This window comes from Salmo salar, chromosome 12, assembly GCF_965601325.2.
Source record: "Salmo salar chromosome 12, fSalSal1, whole genome shotgun sequence".
Lineage (NCBI taxonomy): Eukaryota > Metazoa > Chordata > Actinopteri > Salmoniformes > Salmonidae > Salmo > Salmo salar.
The window spans coordinates 96,343,772-96,363,979 of NC_138302.1; the positions used below are offsets into that span (position 1 = coordinate 96,343,772).

Genomic DNA, 20,208 nt, shown 5'->3' on the forward strand with positions numbered 1-20,208 from the left:
CAGGCAGGCAGGCAGGCAGGCAGGCAGACAGACAGACAGACAGACAGACAGACAGACAGACAGACAGACAGACAGACAGACAGACAGACAGACAGACAGACAGTGTGTAGAACTTACTGCAGTAAATCACATTGTTTGTGTCCCTAAAGCCAGGCTAATCTCTCAGACCCTGTCCAGGCATATCAACAGCAGGATCACATGACTCCATGACCCTATGACCCCATGATCCCACCATGGTCACTTTCGGTGGCATTAGAATAGTCTTATGTACACACACTGTCCCTCGTGTACACATTGTCCCTCGTGTACACACAATGTCCCTCGTGTACACACGGTCCCTCATGTACACACTGTCCCTCGTGTACACACATACTGTCCCTCGTGAACACACTGTCCCTCGTGTACACACACACTGTCCCTCGTGTACACACACACTGTCCCTTGTGTACACACACTGTCACTTGTCTACACACACTGTCCCTTGTGTACACACACTGTCCCTTGTGTACACACACTGTCCTTCGTGTACACACTGTCCTTCGTGTACACACTGTCCTTCGTGTACACGCTGTCCCGCATGTACACACTGTCCCTCGTGTACACACACAGTGTCTCTCATGTACACACTGTCCCCTCATGTACACACTGTCCCTCATGTACACACTGTCCCTCGTGTACACACACAGGGTCTCTCATGTACACACTGTCCCCTCATGTACACACTGTCCCTCGTGTACACACTGTCCCTCATGTACACGCAACACAAATGGGTTTGGGATTCAGCATGTGTCTACGCAAAAGATGTCATAAATCAGCAGTGCAGAGCTCTCCCTGTCCTCTGCCGTGCCCTGATTGTATTACTGCTGATGATATCTGGAAATGTGCATGTTCACCCTGGCCCATCTACTGTTGCTAGCCTCAATTCTGACTTGTGCTCTGATATCTGCTTCACTCATTTCTGCTCTCGTAAAAGCCTGGGTTTTCTGCATGTTAACATGAGAAGCTTATTACCTAAAATGGATCAATTGAAAGTGTGGGTTCCCAGCTCCAATCCAGATGTGTTGGTCATTACTGAGACATGGTTAAGGAAGAGTGTTCTGAATACTGATGTTAACCTTCCTGGTTCTAACCTTTTTTGGCAAGACAGATCTTCCAAAGGTGGGGGAGTGGTAATCTTTACCAAGGATCACCTTCAGTGCTCGGTTGTCTCCACCAAGTCTGTCCCCAAACAATTTGATTTGCTGGTTTTAAGTATTAAACTTTCAAATAGCTCTTTGTTGACTGTTGCTGGGTGCAATTGTCCTCCATCAGCACGAGCCTGTACCCAACCTGCCCTAAGCTCTCTCCTGGCCCATTACACTAAGTCTGAATTTATCCTGCTAGGTGACCTAAACTGGGACATGCTTAAACCACCTGACCAAGTCGTAAAGCAATGGGACTCCCTAAATCTTTCTCAGATTATTACCAATCCCACAAGGTATGACTCCAAACACCCAGAAAAGGCTACTCTCCTTGATGTTATCCTCACAAATAATCCTGATAGGTATCAGTCTGGTGTTTTCTGTAATGACCTTAGTGATCACTGTTTTACAGCCTGTGTTCGTAATGGCTGCTCAGTGAAACGACCTGTCCTGATTTGTCATAGACGCTGGCTAAAATAATGTAATGAGCAAGTCTTCCTTCATGAACTGGCCTCTGTAAATTAGTATAGAATCAGCTTGATCCCCTCTGTCGAAGACGCTTGGACCTTCTTTTTTATCTTTTCAGTGGTATTGTTAACAAACACGCCCCCATAAAGAAAATGACAATTAAAAACAGGTTCAGCCCCTGGTTCGACCGTGATCTTGCAGAGTTACTCCACCTCAAGAATTGCATTTGGCGAAAGGCTCGGCACACGCATACTCAGGCTGACTGGCCATCGTTCAGGCAAATGAGAAATAAGTGCACTATCCGGAAGGCCAAAGTTAGTTACTTTAAGGAGCAGTTCTCTCTCTGTGCGTCTAACCCCAAGAAGTTCTGGAAAACGGTTAAAGACCTGGAGAATAAACCCTCCTCCTCGCAGCTGCCCATGTCCCTTAATGTTGATGATGTGGTTGTTACTGACAAGAAGCACATGGCTGAGCTCTTTAATCACCACTTCATTAAGTCAGGATTCCTATTTGACTCAGCAATGCCTCCTTGCCCATCCAACATTTCCTCATCTCCCACCCCCTCTAATGCAACTATCCCCGATGCTTCTCCCTCTTTTTCCCCACTGCCCCGCTACAAAGTTTCTCCCTGCAGGCAGTCACTGCTAGAGGAGCTCCTGAAAATGGGTCAGATGGTTTAGACCCTTTCTTCTTTATGGTTGCTGCCCCTATCATCGCCAAACCCATCTCCAACCTTTTTAACCTGTCTCTCCTTTCTAGAGAGGTTCCCATTGCTTGGAAGGCAGCCACAGTTCATCCTTTATTTAACCTCACTAAGGTAGGTGGGCACTATTTTCACCTCCGGATGAAAAGTGTGCCCAAAGTAAACTGCCTGCTACTCAGGCCCAGAAGCTAGGATATGCATATAATTAGTAGATTTGGATAGGAAACACTCCAACGTTTCTAAAACGGTTAAAATAATGTCTGTGAGTATAACAGAACTGAAATGGCAGGTGAAGAACTGAGAAAAATCGATCCAGGAAGTGGGATTTTTTTATGTTTGTAGTTTTCCATTGACTTCCTATACAGATTCCATTGACTTAGGACTCAAATTGCACTTCCTATGGCTTCCACTAGATGTCAACAGTCTTTAGAAATTGCTTCAGGCTTGTATTCTGAAAAATTAGGGAGTAAGACCACTCTGAATGAGTGGACACTGCAGTGTCCCGAGGTTTTTCATGCGCGAGACCGAGAGTGCGCCTTTCTTGTTTTCCTTTTATATTGACGAAGGCTTTTGTCCGGTTGAAATATTATTGATTATTATGACTAAAATCAACCTGAGGATTGATTATAAACATCGTTTGACATGTTTCTACGAACTTTACTGATACTTTTCGGATTTTTCGTCTGCCTGTTGTAACTGCCTTTGAGCCTGTGGATTACTGAACAAAACGCGCAAACAAAACAGAGGTTTTTGGATATAAAGAGGGACTTTATCGAACAAAACTAGCATTTATTGAGTAAATGGGAGTCTTGTGAGTGCAACCATATGAAGATCATCAAAGGTAAGTGATTAATTTTAGTGCAATTTCTGACTTGTGTAACTCCTCTACTTGGCTGGTAATTGTTTGTAATAATTTGTCTGCTGGGCGCTGTTCTCAGATAATCGCATGGTATGCTTTCGCCATTAAGACTTTTTGAAATCTGACACCATGGTTGGATTAACAAGAAGTTAATCTTTAAACCACTTGTATGTTTTATGAATTTTTATAATGAGTATTTCTGTTTTTGAATTTGGCGCTCTGTAATTTCATTGGATGTTGGCCAGGTGGGACGCTACCGTCCCACAACCCCTAGGATCAAGCTGATCCTAACTGTTATAGGCCTATTTCTATTTTGCCCTGCTGTTCATCAAAAGTGTTGGAAAAACTTGTCAATAATCAACTGACTGGCTTTCTTGATGTCTGTAGTTTTCTCTCTGGTATGCAATCTGGTTTCCGCTCAGGTTATGGATGTGTCACTGCAACCTTAAAGGTTCTCAATGATGTCACCATTGCCCTTGATTCTAAGCAATATTGTGCTGCTATTTTTATTGACTTGGCCAAAGCTTTTGATATGGTAGACCATTCCATTCTTGTCGGCCGGCCAAGGAGTATTGGTGTCTCTGACAGGTCTTTGGCCTGGTTTGCTAACTACCTCTCTCAAAGAGTGCAGTGTATAAAGTCAGAAAATCTGCTGTCTCAGCCACTGCCTGTCACCAAGGGAGTACCCCAAGGCTCAATCCTAGGCCCCACGCTCTTCTCAATTTACATCAACAACATAGCTCAGGCAGTAGGAAGCTCTCTCATCCATTTATATGCAGATTATACAGTCTTATACTCAGCTGGCCCCTCCCCGGATTTTGTGTTAAATGCTCTACAACAAAGCTTTCTTAGTGTCCAACAAGCTTTCTCTACCCTTAACCTTGTTCTGAAAACGTCCAAAACAAAGGTCATGTGGTTTGGTCAGAAGAATGCCTCTCTCCCCACCGGTGTGGGTCGGAGGGTTTAGAGCTTGAGCTAGTCACCTCATACAAGTACTTGGGAGTATGGCTAGACAGTACACTGTCCTTCTCTCAGCACATATCAAAGTTGCAGGCTAAAGTTAAATCTAGACTTGGTAATTGCTCCTCTTTCACCCCAGCTGCCAAACTAACCCTGATTCAGATGACCATCCTACCCATGCTAGATTACGGAGACATAATTTATAGATCAGCAGGTAAGGGTGCTCTCGAGCCGCTAGATGTTCTTACCATTCAGCCATCATATTTGCCACCAATGCTCCTTACAGGACACATCACTGCACTCTATACTCCTCTGTAATCTGGACATCTCTGTATACCCGTCGCAAGACCCACTGGTTGATGTTTATTTTTAAAAACCCTCTTAGGCCTCCCTCCCCCCTATCTGAGATATCTACTGCAGCCCTCATCCTCCACATACAACACCCGTTCTGCCAGTCCCACATTCTGTTAAAGGTCCCCAAAGCACACACAACCCTGGGTCGCTCCTCTTTTCAGTTTGCTGCAGCTAGCGACTGGAAAGAGCTGCAACAAACACTCAAACTGGACAGTTTTATCTCAATCTCTTCATTCAAAGACTCAATCATGGACACTCTTACTGACAGTTGTGGCTGCTTTGCGTGATGTATTGTTGTCTCTACCTTATTGCCCTTTGTGCTGTTGTCTGTGCCCAATAATGTTTGTACCATGTTTTGTGCTGCTACCATGTTGTGTTGCTACCATGTTGTTGTCATGTTGTGCTGCTGCCATGCTGTGTTGTCATGTGTTGCTGCCTTGCTATGTTGTTGTCTTAGGTCGCTCTTTATGTAGTGTTGTGTTGTCTCGTCGTGATGTGTGTTTTGTCCAGTATTTATATTGTATTTATTTATTTAATCCCAGGTCCCCGTCCTCGCAGGAGGTCTTTTGCCTTTTGGTAGGCCGTCATTGTAAATAAGAACTAGTTCTTAACTGACTTGCCAAGTTAAATAAAGAAATAAATAAAATGTGACAGGGAGGGGTGTGAATGAAAATTACTGGTAGTCTGTGTGTGTGTGTGTGTGTGTGTGTGTGTGTGTGTGTGTGTGTGTGTGGTGTGTGTGTGTGTGTGTGTGTGTGTGTGTGTGTGTGCACCTCCAAGTCTTCAGACAGTACCTGATCCTGAATGGTGCATCTAATTCAAAGGAGGCTGCTGAGGGGAGGACGGCTCATAACAATGGCCGGAACAGGGCAAATGGAATGTCATCAAAACACCAAGAGACCATGTGTTTGATGTGTTTGATACCATTCCACTGATTCCTCTCCAGTCGTTACCACAAGCCCTTCCTCCCCCTTTAAGGTGCCACCAACCTCCTGTGATATAATTCTAAATTCTTATTGTGGTTCTGTCATTGTGTTTCCTATCGGTTTTCCTTACGGCGGTTCTAATTCTAAATTCTAAAAGTTATTATTGTGGTTCTCTCCTCAGGGCGTAAAGGCTGCTGGCTGTCTTGTCCTGCCCTGTAACCTAGCAGAGCCCCAATGCCAGTGGACATGCAGCCACATCAGAGGCTGTATCATTATGAGTCTACACCCAACCAGCCGCCCAGAGGGTAAGACAACACAACAACAACAACCACTCCTCCTCTCCTACCTGCTGGAATATTATGTTCAATTGATCTTTGAACAGTCTGTCACAAGATACTATAAAGACATTAACAGACAGACATGAATGATTCATTCTTGTCCCTCCCCAAACCCAATAAAAAATGATCTGACGACTTGTCTAGTCCAGAAGCTTAAATGTGTTTATTTTACTCACATACAGACAACCAGAATTTTCAGAGTAGCTAAAAGCCTAAAAGGCCAGGTCCAGGAGCAATTGTTGTGGAGAGAGTTAGCTGAGCTCTGCCCCTCTTTCCTCCCCCTCCCTCTCTCCTCCCCCTTCCTCCCCCTCCTCTCCCTCTATACCACCCAGGTTGTGAGGTGAGCGGGCGAGGTAGTCTCTCTTTCTCTCTCTCTCTCTCTCTGACAGCTGCTAATTACAGGCCAGCCAGACCCGGCTGAGCTCTGCATGACTGCCCGCACTACCGCCCGCCTGTACCCTGCTCAGGTTACCCTGCTAGAGGGAGGGATAGAGGAGGGGTGAGAGAGAGATAGGGAGAGAGAAGGAAAGGGGAGCGAAGGGAGATGGGGTGAGATTAACAGAGGGAGAAATGTGAAAGAATTGAGGGAGGGAAAGAGAGTGAGAGAAAGGGGAGAGAGAAAGGGGTGAGAGAAAGGGGAGAGAGAGGAGGGGGTGAGAGAAAGGGGTGAGAGAAAGGGGAGAGAGATAGGCAGAGAGAGAGGAGGGGGTGAGAGAAAGGGGAGAGAGAAAGGCAGAGAGAGAGGAGGGGGTGAGAAAGACAGGATAGAGAGAGAGGGGGTCAAATAAAAGGGGGACAGGGAGGCAGAGAGAAAGAGAGGGAGAAAGAAAAGCCTAATTTACTTCTACCAGATTAGAGAGAAGTAAGAGAGATGGTGAGAGAAAGGAGGGAGAGAAAGCGAGAGGCAGAGAGAGACGGAGGGGGAAACCCACCATAGTAGATTAGACAGAGAGGAGCAGCCTAAGCTCCTGTGTGGAGGAATACAGGTTGTAGAGAAAGAATTAGAGAGCTGAAAGGGAGACTTAGAAGGTACAGGGATGAATGGAGTCTGCTCTACAGGAGAGAGAGAGAGAGAGAGAGAGAGAGAGGGGGGAGAGAGAATGAGAAAGTAGGAGAGGGAAAGAGAGAGGGGGGAGAAAGAGAGAGGGAGAGAGAGAGGGGAAGAGAGAGAGTGAGAGAGAGCGAACGAGAGGGGGGAGGCAGGGAGAGAGAGAGAGAGAGGGAGAGAGAGAGAGTGAGAGAGAGAGGGAGAAGGAGAGCAGGGAGAGAGAGAGAGAGAAAGAGGGAGAGAGAGGGAGAGTGAGAGAGAGGGGTGTGAGAGAGAGAGAGAGGGAGATAGAGAGGGAGAGAGAGGGGGGAGAGGGAGAGAGAGAAAGACAGCGAGGGAGAGTGAGAGAGAGAGGGAGACAGATAGTGAGAGAGAGAGAGAGAGAGAGAGTGAGAGACAAAGAGGGAGAGAGAGAGCAAGCGAGAGAGCGAGAGAGAGAGAGAGAGAAGGAGAGAGAGAGAGAGAGAAGGAGAGAGAGAGAGCGAGATAGAGAGATACGAGAGAGGGAGAGAGACCGGGAGAGAGACCAGGAGAGAGACCGGGAGAGAGATAGGGAGAGAGAGAGAGATAGGGAGAGAGAGAGAGAGAGAGGGGGGAGAGAGAGAGAGAAAGACGGAGAGGGAGAGAGAGAGAGTGAGAGACAGAGAGAGAGAGAGATAGGGAGAGAGAGAAAGAGAGAGATATGGAGATTAAGAGAGAGAGAGAGAGAGAGAGAGTAAACGTTCAATGTATGAGAACATTGGAACGTTGCTACCAGGCTTCCCTGATCTGTTCAGTTTATAAATGAAAAACAGTTAGTGTCTATGGCTCTATAACATTACCCTGAATAAGAGTGCAGCGCCACCTGGTGGTAAATGAAAAGCGCAGAAGTGTTGAAATCCTGTGCTGGATAAGCAACCAACATGCTGTTTACCTCACTGTTCAGAAGTAGCTGTTACAGCATCGGTGTTCAGCTATCTGTCTATTCCTTCTTCCTCTGTTTCTCTCTGCCTCTCTCTCTGTCTCCCTCCCTATTTGTCCCTTTCACTCCCTCTCTGGCTGACTGAGTGCAGGGTAACCTCCCTCTCTCCTCTCTCCCTCTCTCTCTTTCCCCCTCTCTCTACCTCTCTCTCTATCCCTCTCTTTATCTATCCATCTACCTCTCTCTCTATCCCTCTCCCTCTCTCTCTTTCCCCCTCTCTACCTTTCTCTATCCCTGTCTTTATCTATCCATCTACCTCTCTTTCTATCCCTCTCTCTATCTATCCCTCTCCCTCTCTCTCTATCCCTCTACCTCTCTCTCTATCCCTCTCCCTCTCTATCTATCCCTCTCCCTCTATCTATCCCTCTACCTTTCTCTCTATCCCTCTCCCTCTCTATCTATCCCTCTACCTCTCTCTCTATCCCTCTCCCTCTCTATCTATCCCTCTACCTCTCTATCTATCCCTCTACCTCTCTCTCTATCCCTCTCCCTCTCTATCTATCCCTCTACCTCTCTCTCTATCCCTCTCCCTCTCTATCTATCCCTCTCCCTCTCTATCTATCCCTCTACCTCTCTCTCTATCCCTCTCCCTCTCTATCTATCCCTCTACCTCTCTCTCTATCCCTCTCCCTCTCTATCTATCCCTCTACCTCTCTCTCTATCCCTCTCCCTCTCTATCTATCCCTCTACCTCTCTCTCTATCCCTCTACCTCTCTATCTATCCCTCTCCCTCTCTATCTATCCCTCTCCCTCTCTATCTATCCCTCTACCTCTCTCTCTATCCCTCTACCTCTCTCTCTATCCCTCTCCCTCTCTATCTATCCCTCTCCCTCTCTATCTATCCCTCTCCCTCTCTATCTATCCCTCTACCTCTCTCTCTATCCCTCTACCTCTCTCTCTATCCCTCTCCCTCTCTATCTATCCCTCTCCCTCTCTATCTATCCCTCTCCCTCTCTATCTATCCCTCTACCTCTCTCTCTATCCCTCTCCCTCTCTCTCGTAGTTGGTTGTGTAACTGTCAGGTCCTGATATATTTATCTCACTGTGTGTCTCTGTGTGTCTCTGTGTGTCTGTATACTGTATGTCTCTGTGTGTCTGTATACTGTGTGTCTCTGTGTGTCTCTGTGTGTCTGTATACTGTATGTCTCTGTGTTTCTGTATACTGTGTGTCTGTATACTGTGTGTCTGTATACTGTGTGTCTCTGTGTGTCTGTATACTGTATGTCTCTGTGTGTCTGTATACTGTATGTCTCTGTGTGTCTGTATACTGTATGTCTCTGTGTTTCTGTATACTGTGTGTCTGTATACTGTATGTCTGTATACTGTATGTCTCTGTGTGTCTGTATACTGTATGTCTCTGTGTGTCTCTGTGTGTCTGTATACTGTATGTCTCTGTGTGTCTGTATACTGTGTGTCTCTGTGTGTCTGTATACTGTGTGTCTCTGTGTGTCTGTATACTGTATGTCTCTGTGTGTCTGTATACTGTATGTCTCTGTGTGTCTGTATACTGTATGTCTCTGTGTGTCTGTATACTGTATGTCTCTGTGTGTCTGTATACTGTATGTCTCTGTGTGTCTGTATACTGTGTGTCTCTGTGTGTCTCTGTGTGTCTGTATACTGTGTGTCTCTGTGTGTCTGTATACTGTGTGTCTCTGTGTGTCTGTATACTGTATGTCTCTGTGTGTCTCTGTGTGTCTGTATACTGTGTGTCTCTGTGTGTCTCTGTGTGTCTCTGTGTGTCTCTGTGTGTCTGTATACTGTGTGTCTCTGTGTGTCTGTATACTGTGTGTCTCTGTGTGTCTGTATACTGTATGTCTCTGTGTTTCTGTATACTGTATGTCTCTGTGTGTCTGTATACTGTGTGTCTCTGTGTTTCTGTATACTGTGTGTCTGTATACTGTGTGTCTGTATACTGTGTGTCTCTGTGTGTCTGTATACTGTATGTCTCTGTGTGTCTGTATACTGTGTGTCTGTATACTGTGTGTCTCTGTGTGTCTGTATACTGTATGTCTCTGTGTGTCTGTATACTGTGTGTCTGTATACTGTGTGTCTGTATACTGTGTGTCTGTATACTGTATGTCTCTGTGTGTCTGTATACTGTGTGTCTGTATACTGTGTGTCTCTGTGTGTCTGTATACTGTATGTCTCTGTGTGTCTGTATACTGTGTGTCTGTATACTGTGTGTCTGTATACTGTATGTCTCTGTGTGTCTGTATACTGTATGTCTGTATACTGTGTGTCTCTGTGTGTCTGTATACTGTATGTCTCTGTGTGTCTGCATACTGTGTCTCTGTGTGTCTGTATACTGTGTGTCTCTGTGTGTCTGTATACTGTATGTCTCTGTGTTTCTGTATACTGTATGTCTCTGTGTGTCTGTATACTGTGTGTCTCTGTGTTTCTGTATACTGTGTGTCTGTATACTGTGTGTCTGTATACTGTGTGTCTCTGTGTGTCTGTATACTGTATGTCTCTGTGTGTCTGTATACTGTGTGTCTGTATACTGTGTGTCTCTGTGTCTGTATACTGTATGTATCTGTGTGTCTGTATACTGTGTGTCTGTATACTGTGTGTCTGTATACTGTATGTCTCTGTGTGTCTGTATACTGTGTGTCTGTATACTGTGTGTCTCTGTGTGTCTGTATACTGTATGTCTCTGTGTGTCTGTATACTGTGTGTCTGTATACTGTGTGTCTGTATACTGTGTGTCTGTATACTGTATGTCTCTGTGTGTCTGTATACTGTATGTCTGTATACTGTGTGTCTCTGTGTGTCTGTATACTGTATGTCTCTGTGTGTCTGCATACTGTATGTCTCTGTGTGTCTGTATACTGTGTGTCTCTGTGTGTCTCTGTGTGTCTGTATACTGTATGTCTCTGTGTGTCTGTATACTGTATGTCTGTATACTGTGTGTCTCTGTGTGTCTGTATACTGTATGTCTCTGTGTGTCTGCATACTGTATGTCTCTGTGTGTCTGTATACTGTATGTCTCTGTGTGTCTGTATACTGTATGTCTCTGTGTGTCTGTATACTGTGTGTCTCTGTGTGTCTGTATACTGTATGTCTCTGTGTGTCTGTATACTGTATGTCTCTGTGTCTGTATACTGTGTGTGTCTGTATACTGTGTGTCTCTGTGTGTCTGTATACTGTGTGTCTGTCTGCTTGTCTAGTCTTACTCCATCAGGAAGGTCACCCTACAGTGATGTGTCATCGCTCCGCGCTCCACTCCACAACGGCCAGCCTCTTGACTGCAGGAACATGTACAACCCTATGACCCCTAACCCCATGACCCCAAACCCCAGGACTAACCCTAACTCTGGGGTCAACCCCATGGACCAGTACATGCGGCCCCCTCTGGCCCCCCCACTGCACAGCATGATGGGACACCGCGGCATGAATCAGTCCTCCGATGGTGAGCCAGACCTTTATTAATTGTATGGTTGCAATGCTACCGGTAATTTACCAAAGTAAAGTAATTTTGGTAATTAACAGAAAATCTATGGCAAATCTATCGTCGCTTTTGTCATTTATACTTGAATAACTTATTTTTTAAATTCATATATGGTATTAATGTATTATATCTGTGTCCATATTGTCCAGGAGTTTCTAATAGATGGCCCATATGGTTTAAGAGAAAACAGACTAATTCATGAAAAATGCATCTAATCAACAATGGCATTATTTTCAATTACTTACAACTCGTCCAGCTAATGACTTTTTCACAGCTGCCACCAGTTTGACGCAAAAACATTGACAACAAATACATGTTGACATAGTTTTTTTTTATTAATAAGGATATTTCATGCTAAAACCCTCATATTAAACACCAATGGTATTCACTAAAATCAATCAAATGTATTTATGAAGCCATTTTAACATCAGCTGATGTCACAAAGTGCTGTACAGAAACCCAGCCTAAAACCCCAAACAACAAGTAATGCAGGTGTAGAAGCACGGTGGCTAGGAAAAACTCCCTAGCAAGGCCAGAACCTAGGAAGAAACCTAGAGAGGAACCAGGCTATGAGGGGTGGCCAGTCCTCTTCTGGCTGTGCCGGGTGGAGATTATAACAGAACATGGCCAAGATGTTCAAATGTTCAAATGTGTGTCTCTGCGTGTCTCTGCATCTCTCTGTGTCTCTCTGTGTGTCTGTCAAGCAGGGTCAAATAATAATAATCATAGTAGTTGTCGAGGGTGCAACAGGTCAGCACCTCAGGAGTAAATGTCAATTGGCTTTTCATAGCCGATCATTCAGAGTATCTCTACCGCTCCTGCTGTCTCTAGAGAGTTGAAAACAGCAGGTCTGGGACAGGTAGCACGTCCGGTGAACAGGTCAGGGTTCCATAGCCTCAGGCAGAACAGTTGAAACTGAAGCAGCAGCACGTTCAGGTGGACTGGGGACAGCAAGGAGTCATCATGTCAGGTAGTCCTGAGGCATGGTCCTAGGGCTCAGGTCCTCCGGGAGGGGAGGGAGAATGAGAGAATTAGAGGGAGCATACTTAAATTCACACAGGACACCGGATAAGACAGGAGAAATACTCCAGATATAACAGACTGACCCTAGCCCCCTGACACATAAACTACTGCAGCATAAATACTGGATGGTTTATATTTAGGATCATTTAGGATAATGTTTAAAGCTTTGTCATTCCATTTTTTTTTTCAATCATCTTATTGAATTATTTCATATATTTTACATGTGATAAAGCCACACAAAGGGCCAGAGATTATTACAGACCCCAGTGATAATCTGAAGTACCCCAAAAGGGCCACTAGATATCTTGTGAAAAACGACATAAAATCCTTGAAAGATACCAACATTCTGGTAGTTTTAAAAGTAAACCTTGAAAGTTTCCAGTAATATACCCTCCCTTTGCAACCCTAATCATGTGAATAACTTCATGACCTTTAACCTCATTATAACCAGAGACAGAGGCTCTATCTCAACTAGTCTTTCCTCCATTCCTCCCGAATCTTAGCCTCCTTCTCACCCATGACGTGAAGAGAGAGGATGCAAGGAATCAAGGGAAGATGAATTGAGAAAGAGACAGAAGAACCCTATCCATCTCCATGATACTCCTGGCCTTAAGCAGTCAGAATGGCCATGTCCTAAAGCAGTCAGACTGACCATGTCCTAAAGCAGTCAGACTGACCATGTCCTAAAGCAGTCAGAATGACCATGTCCTAAAGCAGTCAGACTGACCATGTCCTAAAGCAGTCAGACTGGCCATGTCCTAAAGCAGTCAGACTGGCCATGTCCTAAAGCAGTCAGACTGACCATGTCCTAAAGCAGACAGACAGGTTATGTCCTAAAGCAGTCAGACTGACCATGTCCTAAAGCATTAAGAATGACCATGTCCTAAAGCAGTCAGAATGACCATGTCCTAAAGCATTAAGAATGACCATGTCCTAAAGCAGTCAGAATGACCATGTCCTAAAGCAGTCAGACTGACCATGTCCTAAAGCAGTCAGACTGGCCATGTCCTAAAGCAGTCAGACTGACCATGTCCTAAAGCAGTCAGACTGACCATGTCCTAAAGCAGTCAGACCTGGCCATGTCCTAAAGCAGTCAGACTGACCATGTCCTAAAGCAGTCAGAATGACCATGTCCTAAAGCAGTCAGACTGGCCATGTCCTAAAGCAGTCAGACTGGCCATGTCCTAAAGCAGTCAGAATGACCATGTCCTAAAGCAGTCAGATTGGCCATGTCCTAAAGCAGACAGACTGGCCATGTCCTAAAGCAGTCAGACCTGGCCATGTCCTAAAGCAGTCAGACTGGCCATGTCCTAATGCCTTAAGAATGGCCATGTCCTAATGCAGTCAGAATTGCCATGTCCTAAAGCAGTCAGAATGGCCATATCCTAAAGCAGTCAGAATGGCCATGTCCTAAAGCATTAAGAATGACCATGTCCTAAAGCAGTCAGAATGGCCATGTCCTAAAGCATTAAGAATCACCATGTCCTAATGCAGTCAGAATGGCCATGTCCTAAAGCAGTCAGACTGACCATGTCCTAAAGCAGTCAGAATGACCATGTCCTAAAGCATTAAGAATTACCATGTCCTAAAGCAGTCAGAATGACCATGTCCTAAAGCATTAAGAATGACCATGTCCTAAAGCAGTCAGAATGACCATGTCCTAAAGCAGTCAGAATGGCCATGTCCTAAAGCAGTCAGAATGACCATGTCCTAAAGCAGTCAGAATGACCATGTCCTAAAGCAGTCAGAATGACCTAAAGCCAGTAATAATGTGATTATTCTCCTTCTCTGTGTTTGTCCAGGTGTTAACAGCTCCCCCTACTGTCAGAACAACCTCATGTCATCCCACTATGGCTTCCCCCACGGACACGGATCAGACCACATGGGAGGCGGTAAGAAAATAACTGGGTTGTGTTCATTAGGCACCAAATGGAAGAAAAAGGACTGAAACAGGGAGGGACTACCTGGACTTGTCTAATGAGAAATGCAAATTTGGTTTTCCGCTGCAAAACGCTTAAAAATGTTTTCTGTTGCAAACCCCTCTCTCTCTCTGCTACCCGTCCCTACCCCTCTCTCCACCTCCTCGCTGTTCCCCTCTCCCAAACCCCCCAACCCCCTCTCTCCCCCCACCTTGCTTCTTTCTCCCCCCAAATCCCCACTCCCCTCTCTCACCCCTCCTTTCTCCCCCCAAATCCCCACTCCCCTCTCTCACCCCTCCTTTCTCCCCCCAAACCCCCACTCCCCTCTCTCCCCCCTCCTTGCTCCTTTCTCCCCCACAACCCCCCTCCCCCTCTCCCTCCTTTCTCTCCCTCAGGTTCGCGGTTCTCCACGCCTCGCTCCATGCTGAAGCTGAGTAAGAAGCGTGCTCTGTCCATCTCTCCTCTGTCGGACGCCAGCATGGACCTCCACACGGTCATCAGGACCTCTCCTAACTCACTGGTGGCATTTGTCAACTCACGCTGTGGACCCAATGGAGGCTCCTCCTACGGACATCTGTCTGTTGGTGCCATGAGGTTAGAGCCGTACACTATACTAAACTATAGTGCACTATACTGTACTATACTATACTGTTCTGTACTATACTGTGCTATACTGTGCTATACTGTGCTGAAGCTATACTGTACTATACTGTACTATACCATACTATACTGTGCTATACTGCACTTTACTATACTGTTCTGCACTAAACTATACCGTACTATACTGTGTTATACTGTGCTATACTGTGCTGAAGCTATACTGTACTATACTGTACTATACCATACTATACTGTGCTATACTGTACTTTACTATACTGTGCTGTGCAATACTATACCATACTATACACTACTATACCATACTGTACTATACTATACTGTACTATACTGCACTGTATTATACTATGCTTTACTGGACTATACTGTACTATACTGTACTCTATTATACTGTACTATACTGTACTGTACTGTGTTGTACTGTACTGTACTATGTTGTACTGTACTATACTGTACTATACTGTACTGTGTTGTACTGTACTATACTGTACTGTACTGCACTGTACTTTACAGTAATATACTGTAATATACTGTTCTGTACTATACTGTGCTTTACTATACAATAGTGTACTGTACTATACTGTACTATACTATACTGTACTTTACTGCATTGTACTTTACTACACTATACTGTACTATACTATACTGTAATATACTGTTCTGTACTATACTGTACTATACTGTACTGTACTGTACTGTGTTTTACTGTACTGTACTATACTGTACTGCACTGTACTATACTATACTGTACTATACTATACTATGCTGTAATATACTGTTCTGTACAATACTGTACTATACTATACTACACTGTACTATACTATACTATACTGTGATATACTGTTCTGTAATATACTATACTGTACCATACTATACTGTGCTATACTATACTGTACTATACTGTACTATACTATACTGTACTATCCTGTACTATACTATACTGTACTATGCTATACTGTACTATACTATACTGTACTATCCTGTACTATACAATACTGTACTATACTGTACTATACTATACTGTACTATCCTGTACTATACTGTGCTATACTGTACTATACTGTACTATACTATACTACTGTACTGTACTACAGACCCAACCATGAGGTCAGATCTCCAGAACATTCCCTATATAACTGGAACACAGTAGAACTCAATAACAGACATACTCTTTGGCTTCATAGTCACGTTGTATTGAAATGTGAGTCATCTGGGAATTCATCAACTATCACCAGCTTTATTCTATGTAGTCAGTGTTATATCCATAGACATCAAATCAAATCAAATGTATTTATATAGCCCTTCGTACATCAGCTGATATCTCAAAGTGCTGTACAGAAACCCAGCCTAAAACCCCAAACAGCAAGAAATGCATGTGAAAGAAGCACGGTGGCTAGGAAAAACTCCCTAGGAAAAACTCCCTAGAAAGGCCAAAAACCTAGGAAGAAACCTAGAGAGGAACCAGGCTATGAGGGGTGGCCAGTCCTCTTCTGGCTGTGCAGGGTGGATATTATAACAGAACATGGTCAAGATGTTAAAATGTTCATAAATGACCAGCATGGTTAAATAATAATAATCATAGTAGTTGTCGAGGGTGCAACAAGCACGTCCGGTGAACAGGTCAGGGTTCCATAGCCGCAGGCAGAACAGTTGAAACTGGAGCAGCAGCACGGCCAGGTGGACTGGGGACAGCAAGGAGTCATCATACCAGGTAGTCCTGAGGCATGGTCCTAGGGCTCAGGTCCTCCGAGAGAAAGACAGAAAGAGAGAAAGAGAGAATTAGAGAGAGCATATTTAAATTCACACAGGACACCGGATAAGACAAGAGAAATACTCCAGATGTAACAGACTGACCCTAGCCCCCCGACACATAAACTACTGCAGCATAAATACTGGAGGCTGAGACAGGAGGGATCAGAAGACACTGTGGCCCCATCCGATGATACCTCCGGACAGGGCCAAACAGGCAGGACATCAAGATGATACAATTGTTTATAATCATTCCCCATTCAGTTGATTGTTTATCAGTACCTGTGATCTGTTTTTAATAGCCATATTGTCTTGTCTCCTGTATGGCAGTCCGTCTATGGGTCTCTCCAACTCCATGAACTACCAGTCCAGACAACAGGGCTCAATGTACGGCGGACACACCCCAGGACCCTGCCACGCACCTCCCACCAGAATACCCCCACACAACCCTCGACTACACACACCCAAACATGGACACGTAAGACTGTTTATGATTGTCTTGACACCAACTACGGGCTCGACAGTTTAAAGACAAGTCATACAGAGAAAAACGGAGAGACTTTCTAAACCGACAGTGATGTAGTTGAATAGTCCTGACATGTTTTTGTGTGTAGCTGAAGACAGAACCTGGACTGGGCAGTGTGATGGATGGGATCAGTATTAAATGTCTGGACGAGAGGTCCGAGGGAGACCTGGCCAGCCCTTCTTCCAATGGCACACAGGTAACAAATTACACTACACAACACACACACACACACACACACACCACACACAACCACGGGTAACACTACACACTTAGACACACATATACACACCACACACAACCACACATAACACACACATAACAACACTACATAGTCAACACTCAATCACAACTTTAAACATAGTATAATTTTGCTAACAATTTCTGTGTGAGAGATGGTCATTGTGAGAGACAGAGATGGTTTGTGTGTGCATGTTATGTGGTGTTTAACAACTTCTACCCTTACATTACTTGATGTAATGCCATGTGAGTACCATGAACGTCCTGGTGTTGTTGAACCCTGACCTCTTGACCTGTACCCAGGATCCTCTGCTGGGTCTGCTGGACTGCCGGGAGGATCTGGATAGGGAGGAGAAACCGGAGCCAGAGGTAATCTACGAGACAAACTGCCACTGGGAGAGCTGCAGCAAGGAGTTTGACACGCAGGAGCAGCTAGTGCACGTGAGTACATTAGGGACAAGAGAAGCTAGTGCACGTGAGTACATTAGGGACAGGAGAAGCTAGTGCACGTGAATACATTAGAGACAGGAGCAGCTAGTGCACGTGAATACATTAGGGACAGGAGAAGCTAGTGCACGTGAGAACATTAGGGATAGGAGGAGCTAGTGCACGTGAATACATTAGGGACAAGAGAAGCTAGTGCACGTGAGTACATTAGGGACAGGAGAAGCTAGTGCACGTGAATACATTAGAGACAGGAGCAGCTAGTGCACGTGAATACATTAGGGACAGGAGAAGCTAGTGCACGTGAGAACATTAGGGATAGGAGGAGCTAGTGCACGTGAATACATTAGGGACAGGAGCAGCTAGTGCACGTGAGTACATTAGGGACAGGAGGAGCTAGTGCACGTGAATACATTAGGGACAGGAGCAGCTAGTGCACGTGAGTACATTAGGGACAGGAGCAGCTAGTGCACGTGAATACATTAGAGACAGGAGCAGCTAGTGCACGTGAATACATTAGGGACAGGAGAAGCTAGTGCACGTGAATACATTAGCGACAGGAGGAGCTAGTGCACGTGAGTACATTACGGACAGGAGCAGCTAGTGCACGTGAATACATTAGCGACAGGAGGCGCTAGTGCACGTGAGTACATTACGGACAGGAGCAACTAGTGCACGTGAAAATGGACAGGAACAGCTAGTGCACGTGAATAATGACAGCAGATGCTAGTGCATGTGAATAGGGACAGGAGGAGCTAGTGCACGTGAATAGGGACAGGAGAAGCTAGTGCACGTGAATAGGGACAAGAGAGGCTAGTGCATATTAATACATTAGGGACAGGTAGTGCACGTCATTATTGGCCCAGGAAGGAGGGTTTTCAGACCATGTGACTCTGCCTGGACAAATCTTACAGTAGGGCAATAGGGCCAAGAGTTTGTCCGGTCAGGTCATGAGGAAAAAGTTTTGGCCTTACAGGTACATGAAAGATGAGAGGGAAGAGGAAAGGAAGGTTTGAGACAGTCTAGAATAACAGTCTCTAACTCCCAGTCTAGAGTAACAGTCTCTAACTCTCAGTCTAGAGTAACAGTCTCTAACTCTCAGTCTAGAGTATTGGTCTCTAACTCCCAGTCTAGAATAACAGTCTCTAACTCTCAGTCTAGAGTAACAGTCTCTAACTCTCAGTCTAGAGTAACAGTCTCTAACTCCCAGTCTAGAGTAACAGTCTCTAACTCTCAGTCTAGAGTAACAGTCTCTAACTCTCAGTCTAGAGTAACAGTCTCTAACTCTCAGTCTAGAGTAACAGTCTCTAACTCTCAGTCTAGAGTATTGGTCTCTAACTCTCAGTCTAGAATAACAGTCTCTAACTCTCAGTCTAGAGTAACAGTCTCTAACTCTCAGTCTAGAGTAACAGTCTCTAACTCTCAGTCTAGAGTAACAGTCTCTAACTCCCAGTCTAGAGTAACAGTCTCTAACTCTCAGTCTAGAGTAACAGTCTCTAACTCCCAGTCTGGAGTAACAGTCTCTAACTCTCAGTCTAGAGTAACAGTCTCTAACTCTCAGTCTAGAGTATTGGTCTCTAAATCCCAGTCTAGAATAACAGTCGCTAACTCTCAGTCTAGAGTAACAGTCTCTAACTCTCAGTCTAGAGTAACAGTCTCTAACTCTCAGTCTACAGTAACAGTCTCTAACTCTCAGTCTAGAATAACAGTCTCTAACTCCCAGTCTAGAGTAACAGTCTCTAACTCTCAGTCTAGAGTAACAGTCTCTAACTCTCAGTCTAGAGTAGTGGTCTCTAACTCCCAGTCTAGAATAACAGTCTCTAACTCCCAGTCTAGAATAACAGTCTCTAACTCTCAGTCTAGAGTAACAGTCTCTAACTCTCAGTCTAGAGTAACAGTCTCTAACTCCCAGTCTAGAGTAACAGTCTCTAACTCCCAGTCTAGAGTAACAGTCTCTAACTCTCAGTCTAGAATAACAGTCTCTAACTCCCAGTCTAGAATAACAGTCTCTAACTCCCAGTCTAGAATAACAGTCTCTAACTCCCAGTCTAGAGTAACAGTCTCTAACTCCCAGTCTAGAGTAACAGTCTCTAACTCCCAGTCTAGAGTAACAGTCTCTAACTCCCAGTCTAGAATAACAGTCTCTAACTCCCAGTCTAGAATAACAGTCTCTAACTCCCAGTCTAGAGTAACAGTCTCTAACTCCCAGTCTAGAGTAACAGTCTCTAACTCCCAGTCTAGAATAACAGTCTCTAACTCCCAGTCTAGAGTAACAGTCTCTAACTCTCAGTCTAGAGTAACAGTCTCTAACCCTCAGTCTAGAGTAACAGTCTCTAACTCTCAGTCTAGAGTATTGGTCTCTAAATCCCAGTCTAGAATAACAGTCGCTAACTCTCAGTCTAGAGTAACAGTCTCTAACTCTCAGTCTAGAGTAACAGTCTCTAACTCT

At 44.8% G+C, this 20,208-nt stretch overlaps 1 protein-coding gene across 1 annotated transcript in view; it reads left to right on the top strand.

Annotated features, from left to right (window-relative positions):
- The window catches only part of gli1 (GLI family zinc finger 1), a 144,346-nt gene that overhangs the window by 102,594 nt on the left and 21,544 nt on the right, over positions 1 to 20,208 (top strand). The window contains exons 2-8 of the mRNA XM_045691921.2: positions 5,633 to 5,756; positions 10,966 to 11,207; positions 14,072 to 14,161; positions 14,584 to 14,782; positions 16,883 to 17,030; positions 17,167 to 17,274; positions 17,619 to 17,756. Coding sequence (XP_045547877.2) covers positions 5,686 to 5,756; positions 10,966 to 11,207; positions 14,072 to 14,161; positions 14,584 to 14,782; positions 16,883 to 17,030; positions 17,167 to 17,274; positions 17,619 to 17,756 — 996 coding nt within the window. The 5' untranslated portion in view covers positions 5,633 to 5,685. The remainder of the gene's footprint in view (positions 1 to 5,632; positions 5,757 to 10,965; positions 11,208 to 14,071; positions 14,162 to 14,583; positions 14,783 to 16,882; positions 17,031 to 17,166; positions 17,275 to 17,618; positions 17,757 to 20,208) is intronic.